Source organism: Lutjanus erythropterus, chromosome 20, assembly GCF_056507025.1.
Source record: "Lutjanus erythropterus isolate fLutEry1 chromosome 20, fLutEry1.hap2, whole genome shotgun sequence".
Classification (NCBI taxonomy): Eukaryota; Metazoa; Chordata; class Actinopteri; order Lutjaniformes; family Lutjanidae; genus Lutjanus; species Lutjanus erythropterus.
In genome coordinates this window covers 24,329,146-24,337,500 of record NC_139336.1, presented here as the reverse complement: position 1 = coordinate 24,337,500, position 8,355 = coordinate 24,329,146, and the positions used below count along the sequence as shown (strand labels likewise).

Here is an 8,355-nt window from a genome sequence, read left to right as displayed (position 1 = left end):
CTGAAATCATACATACATACATACATACATACATACAGTCAAGCCTGAAATCATACATACATACATACATACAGTCAAGCCTGAAATCATACATACATACATACATACATATAGTCAAGACTGAAATCATACATACATACATACATACATACATACAGACATACATACATACAGTCAAGCCTGAAATCATACATTCATACATACATACATACGTACATACAGTCAAGCCTGAAATCATGCATACATACATACATACATACATACATACATACATACAGTCAAGCCTGAAATCATACATACATACATACATACAGTCAAGCCTGAAATCATACATACATACATACATACATACATATAGTCAAGCCTGAAATCATACATACATACATACATACATACATACATACATACAGTCAAGGCTGAAATCATACATTCATACATACATACAGTCAAACCTGAAATCATGCATACATACATACATACAGTCAAGCCTGAAATCAATCATACATACATACATACAGTCAAGCCTGAAATCATACATACATACATACATACATACAGTCAAGCCTGAAATCAAACATACATACATACATACATACATACATACATACATACATATAGTGAAGCCTGAAATCATACATACATACATACATACATACATACATACATACATACAGTCAAGCCTGAAATCATACATTCATACATACATACAGTCAAGCCTGAAATCATACATACATACATACATACATACATACATACATACATACATACATACAGTCAAGCCTGAAATCATACATTCATACATACATACATACATACAGTCAAGCCTGAAATCAATCATACATACATACATACAGTCAAGCCTGAAATCATACATACATACATACATACATACCTACATACATACATACATACATACATACATACAGTCAAGCCTGAAATCATACATACATACATACATACATACATACATACATACATACATATAGTCAAGCCTGAAATCATACATACATACATACATACAGTCAAGCCTGAAATCATACATTCATACATACATACATACATAGTCAAGCCTGAAATCATGCATACATACATACATACATACATACATATAGTCAAGACTGAAATCATACATACATACATACATACATACATACATATAGTCAAGCCTGAAATCATACATACATACATACATACATACATACATACATACATACATATAGTCAAGCCTGAAATCATACATACATACATACATACATACATACATACATACAGTCAAGCCTGAAATCATACATTCATACATACATACATACATACATACATACATACATACAGTCAAGCCTGAAATCATGCATACATACATAAATACAGTCAAGCCTGAAATCATACATACATACATACATACATACATACAGTCAAGCTTGAAATCAAACATACATACATACATACATACATACAGTCAAGCCTGAAATCATACATACATACATACATACAGTCAAGCCTGAAATCATACATACATACATACAAACAGTCAAGCCTGAAATCATACATACATACATACATACAGTCAAGCCTGAAATCATACATACATACATACATACATACATACATACATACAGTCAAGCCTGAAATCATACATACATACATACAGTCAAGCCTGAAATCAAACATACATACATACACACATACATACATACATACATACAGTCAGGCCTGAAATCATACATACATACATACAAACATACATATAGTCAAGCCTGAAATCATACATACGTACAGTCATTCTGTTGTTTCAAATCCAGTGTAGGCTATATAACAGTCTTGGATTCTCAAAACACAAAATGTAGAACTGTATATTACATTATCTGTCAAGTTTTACATTATTTTTTTTTAAAAAATGACCCACCTGAAAATGTAATAAATCTCCAATAATGTAATAAGGTATTACATTATCGGTAAAAATTTTATTACAATATCAGTCAGAATATTTAATTACATTATTAGTCAAGTTATTGCATTATTGAGTTTTATTACATTTTCGATTGAGTTAAGTGCAAATTTTATTACATTTTCAGGCATTATTACATTTTCAGTAAATTATTACATTATTGGGTGCTACAATCCCTCCCTTTTCACCCCCGCTTTGTCCTTATCCATCCTAAACTTCATTTCTTCCTTTCCTTTTCTCTGTGTTTTTGCCAGTTTAACCTCTCAACAGGCTACTGGTTTCAGAGCCAAAACCCCAGAGGCCTGACTGAGGAAAACAGCTGAATTTGACACCATTTTTTATTTTGTTTTTGCAAGGACAGCTCTGCTAAGCTTCTCCATGTTTGATTGGAAAGACAAATGACAGTTTGTTGAAAATGCAAAAAGATTTGTGAGGACAGTTTTACAGGGCAGCTACACAGGTGTAGTATGAAAGTGCAGTAATGAAAATGGTTTGTAAATGAAGCGCGTGATTCCCAGAGAGAGGCTGTCTCTCTTTTTCCAGACAGAAATTATACTCAGGAACAACAGGACATAATCTGAGGCCTGATTGAGTGATTTCTTTCTTGTTTGTGTCATTTATGAAAATGAATAAGGGGATCCTGCTGATAGGGTGGATGATGACGACGACGACGATGATTATCATGGTGATAATGAGAACAGTGATGACGAGAGCAGTCTCTTCATCTCTTTCTGCTTCTTTGTTCAGTACCAGCAGGAGATCGCAGTGCTGCAGGAGAAGCTGCGGGCATCAGTGCAGAAGCTTGAGGAGTATGAGGCCCGTCTGAAGGGTCAGGACGAACAGGCCCAGAAAGTGCTGATGGAGTACCAGGCCCGGCTGGAGGAGTCGGAGGAGCGCCTGCGCAGACAGCAGGACGACAAGGACCTCCAGATGAAGGGCATCATCAGCAGGTAGGGAGGACAAGAAGAAAAGGCACCAGAGTGAAGCTTTGTGCATGTGTTATGTTTGTAAAGGGATGACATCAAGGCTAACTGTCACATCTGTGAATGCACCATTAATGCTGAAAGACACGTACAGGTTTTACAGCAACATATGCTGCCATCCATACGTCTTTTTAAGGGGTGTCCCTACTTATTTCAGCAAAATGATACAAAGACATTCTGCAAGTTACAACAGTGTGGCTTCACAGTAAAAGAGTTCATGTACTAGACTAGGGGTGTGCGATATGACGATATTAGATCGTGAAGGATTAGAACGTGTAGACACACTGATCACTGACCTGCTGTGATGAAAAAAATACTCAGATTCTTTACTTAAGAATTTTTACATTGTGGTATTAGTGTTTTTACTTAATTACAATTTAAAAACCTTGCATGTTATTTTTTCCTTTTTTGAAAAATCAACATTTTTATTGCTGTTGTTGTACTTTAATGGTGTTCTTGTTGGTATTTTTTGATTACTAAATACAGACCTGCAAACTCATAAGAGGAGAAAAAGGTGGCATGTTGGTAAACCTGTCCCCTGGGGGACAGGGGACTGGTTTACCAGAAGAAAAATGTTGTGATTTTAACATGTTAACAAAACATTCTGGTGACTGTTTCAGTTAAAAGAGTTAGTTCACTCTTCTGTTTGTGGTTTTTGCAGACATTACTACCTTTACTTTTACATTTGTGCTTGAAAAAAAGTAGAAAGTAAAGTAAAAACAGTAAATGTAAATCTAAATACATAGCATAATACATAATATAAATACATGTAAGATTGTGATAAAATCAAAATCGGGATTTTCTAATAAAAAAAATCGTGATATGATATTTTTGCCATATCGCCCACCCCTATACTAGACTGACCTGCCTGCACTCCAGACCTGTATGAAAATGTGTGATGCTTTATGAAGCACAAAATACAACAGAAACCCCAGAAGCTGAATATCAAGCAAGAATGACAAAGAATTTCAAAACTTTAACAAATGATGTAACAGTGGTAAATATGCTCCTGTTCAAAAGGTTTGGAACATGCTGCAAGCTTCAAATTTAGACTGATTGTAAAAACAATTAAGTTGATTAGTCTGAACATTGAATATCATGTCTTTATACTGTATTGATTGATTATAGGTCGAAAAGGATTTGCAAATCATTGTATTATGTTCTTTACACAACATCCCAACTTTTTTTTGGAGATTTGTGCACCAACTGTGGATAAGTACCTTATACAACACCATTTCAAATAACAAGAACCATGCCTTTAAAGCTATTATCCAATCCAACTTTATTTGTAAAGCACTTTAAAATAACCACAATGGACCAAAGTGCTGTACAGAAATAAAAATACAAGAATAGATTAAAAGACATAAAACAGCTATACAATTTAAAACAATAACATTGCCACATTAAACTGTCTGTGTATATTTTGTTGAGTTGTATCAGGCTTCTTGTTTTGTTATTGTTTTTATGTGAGAGAGACCCCTAGAGGCAGAACTTACACATTTTGTCTTTAAGAGTCACATTTGTCCTTTTTCCAGGTTAATGTCGGTGGAAGAGGAGCTGAAGAAGGATCACTCAGACATGCAGGCGGTGGTCGACTCCAAACAGAAGATCATCGACGCACAGGTCAGTTTACAACACGATGACTGACAGAAAATATCCACCGCCCACTCTGCAGGTTGCATATGGTTTCCTGTCGGTGTGTTTTCAAATTTGTATGTGCCGTCACTTGTGTCCTCAGCCCGAGGAAACAAAGGGTCACTGAAATACAAAGAGATGTTTAATTCATGGCCGTCTCAGCTCTGGCATTGACAAGCTTGAATGGCTGAGCAGAATTTCCCAGCTCCCTCCCACTCCCTGTCTTATAAAACATACATTTACAAACGTCTTATCTAGTTTTCTGTCAACATGGAGCTTCTCTATAATCCATGTGGTTCTTATTCATATAAAACTGTGGTTAAAATCCGTCTTAGAAAACAAAAAAGTGTTGCTTTTGAGCGTTTGCCTGCAAGGAATTCTGAATGTTGATTGGAACATAATTATAAAGAATGATTGTGTGGGCAGAACTGTTGCCAGAAAGGATTAAAGACCGCTGGATGTTTGTTAGTCATTTGAGGATACTATTTCTTTCTATATTCTGGATAAACGTGGACATTACATGCATAGAGACACACACAATACAAACTTTCATATTGGAAGATTAATGTCAAACTGATTTTTATAACAGGATGTAAGTGGAAAAAAACAACTACAGTGTGACATGACATTTACACAGACCCAGATGCAGACATGCACTGGTGATTAATCACACCTTCACGCCTGAAGTAATGAGACTTTCCATCCGCAAACAAACATGCCACAGTGCAGCAACAAGTCGCCTCCTTCAGTAAACAGGCAGACAGAGAAGGAAGTTTGATTCTGTGGCTCAAACCAGCCCACATTAGACAACTAACACAGTGAGCCTCGCGCATACCAAGATATTTCTAAAAGGTGTATAATTTGTGGCTTCAATTTTCTCTCAGGTGCAAACAAAATTATATGAGTGGCTGAGACAATAGTTACGATACCAGAATTTTAAACTTAACAATACAAGTGTAATAGAATTAAAATCGATACCTCGGCAAGGCAGAAAAAATTCCTTGGCACAAAAAATAAGCTTTTTTTTCTTAACAACTTGTACACAGAAAAAGTCAGTGAACACTGGTTTTGCTGCAGGACAAATAAAAGCTGAACTGAGGTCTTGAATGAGCACTTGATCTGATCTTTTGTAAGAACTTCTGAACTTTTTGTTACTATTATTAACATATATCGTATTGTTTTAAACGCGGTATTGAAAAAGTATTGACAATCTTAGCTAAAACCTGCTGTGGGAGTCATGTACAGATCTCTCCTGTAAAACACATTTGGCTTAAGAATTATAAGGTCTTAATGCAAGTCACTGTCCACAGAAACATCCTTTATTATAACACCTGACTAACGTCAATCCCGCTGACCACCTCCCACCTACTGTAAGTCATGCACTGCTTTGCTTTAGGTTACGGCTGCACCTAATGGTTATTTTCATTAATGATTAATCTTCACATTATTTTCAGTTTGAGCAATTTAAGAAAAAAAAAAGTTAAGATTTCAGTTTCTTAAATGTGAACATATTCTGGTTTCTTTACTCCTCTCTGACAGTAAACTGAGTATCTTTGGGTTGCGAGCAAAACAAGATATCTGAGGACGTCACCTTAGGCTTTGGTAAACACTGATTGACATCTTTCACCGTTTTCTGATATTTTATAGACCAAACACCTATTCACTGATTAATCAAGAAAATCAACCGATTAATTGACTATGAAAACAATCATTAGTTGCAGCTCTATTTTAGATGCTTCTTCGGCATTTAACTTAATGTCAAATTTTTCTCTCTTGGTTTCTGTCATGGCACAGCTATGATACAGAACTGACATCTATAATGTTTTTGTTAATTGTTTTCATGTCCCTTAATTCAAAACTGACACTGCTATGTTTGTTGCATTTTCGTCTGCTAATTTCTGACCACAATGTCCATATATCTGTGTACGACTGTAGGCAAGGGACAAGATTTGGTATTGGTAGTATTGACTGATCACATTTGAGTGGGCTTTAGCTGCATGTGGGTAACGAGTCTGTGGAGAGCAAAAGAAGCAGACTGCATCTGCCAAAATGCAATTTATTCTCATCAGATAGATTCTAACAATTTTTTTTAATTAGTATTTATCTGCATTCATATACAGATATCTGTTTGTAGAGATCTCAACTCTATTCTTGTCTCAATTTTATTAGTTGGACAATAAAACAATGACCGACGTGAAATCTGCCCTCAAATGGAGCTTAAATATCAAATTGGGGACATTGATGATGCTGTAATTTAGACTCAAGTATACACGCCTTTACCAGAACAGGGGAAGAGTTCAGGTTGAAACAAGCAACTTAAAACAAGTTTTTGTCTGTGAACATAGAGGAACATACCTGCATCTAACTGTTTTTCCCTGTGTGTGCAGGAGAAGCGCATAGCATCGCTGGATGCAGCCAACGCCCGTCTGATGAGCGCTCTGACCCAGCTGAAGGAGCGCTACAGCATGCAGACCCGCAACGGCATCTCCCCCACCAACCCCACCAAACTGCAGATTACTGAGAACGGGGAGTTCAGGAACAGCAGCAACTGTTAGACAGACAGACAGACTGGCTTCAGCCCAGAGCGAGTGTTTGAGTGCCTGCGTGTGTACAGATATTCAGTGAGAGGACGTCTACGTGCATGCACGGATGCATGCCTGTTTGAAAGACTGCAAGAGCGTGCGCGTTTTTAAAACTTCTGGAAGACAATTCCACTATTTTGGACGCCAGTGTCGTAGTAAGGTCATCGCTCAGCTGGAAGAGGCGGGACTTCGACCTGACGGAAAGAACACAAAGAGAACAGGATCACCAGACGGCCTTCGTTATGAGGGTGACGGCCAGAGGAGGCGGAGCTTGTACATATGAACCTCAAAGCTGTCCGTCAGTCAAACACTTTGCCAGTGGATGTACGCAGTCACTGGGACATTTCAAGACCCTGCCTACGCCTGGGATGAACCACTATCTAACCACACACAGTGACGACCGCCAGATACGGTCACCCTAGCAACCCTCCTCTCCTCCTCTCCCTCTTTTATCCTTCTCCCTCTTGACGACCAAGTGGACCCACTTAAAAACAATAACACGCATTGAGGATTATCACTTTAGTTGTCGAGAGGATTACTTTCTAGTGCTTTATTTTAAAGTCATTTATAAAGAACCAAATAGGAGCTTAAACTAAATTGCTATTTTTAGTCTAAAACAATCTTTATGTCCCCGGGTGTGTTCCTGAGCATCCCGCGGACCCCCGCCTCCCCCCTCCATCCCTGTGTAGTGCACTTTGTGAGAAGCTATTGGTACATGAAACGCCTTAAGTAAGGAACACACCTCGACTTTATCCCACAGCTCCCCCCTATTTCTGCAAAAAAAAAGGCACAACTTATACTGTGGATTTGTAAAGGATACAAAAATAAATTGTACACACTTAAATGTATTATGAACATTAAAGTAAAGGAATTCTATGTGATACTATATTAATGAAATTTAATATAGATGTATGCATTTCTTTTGTTTTTCTTCTATAGAGTATACACACATATCTATATCTATATTTGATAATCTCAAATATAAAAGCAGCCCTTTATTTAGGAGTGAGATCTAGTTTTATTTTTCTTCTCTAACGATGAAAGACTTTAGTGTGTAGCTTGCTTTTAGAGCCCTGGGGAAGGAGACCACATGGAGCAGTGATCAGCACCACAACGCTCCACCCTTTACATACCGTACACTAGGGCCAGGGTTGGGTCGGTTTCCGGTTTGAGCCGGTGTACAATCTTCAACCAGTCTGATTTTAACCTA

General features: G+C 37.2%; 1 protein-coding gene across 11 annotated transcripts in view; it reads left to right on the top strand.

The window, feature by feature from the left end:
• Window positions 1-8,038, top strand: part of dab2ipb (DAB2 interacting protein b) — a 215,355-nt gene extending 207,317 nt beyond the window's left edge. For all 11 annotated transcript variants that reach the window (XM_084745330.1, XM_084745329.1, XM_084745333.1 and 8 more), the window contains 3 exons: window positions 2,693-2,895; window positions 4,464-4,551; window positions 6,951-8,038. In XM_084745330.1, coding sequence (XP_084601456.1) covers window positions 2,693-2,895; window positions 4,464-4,551; window positions 6,951-7,118 — 459 coding nt within the window. In that variant the 3' untranslated portion in view covers window positions 7,119-8,038. The remainder of the gene's footprint in view (window positions 1-2,692; window positions 2,896-4,463; window positions 4,552-6,950) is intronic.
• Window positions 8,039-8,355: the final 317 nt, after the last annotated feature.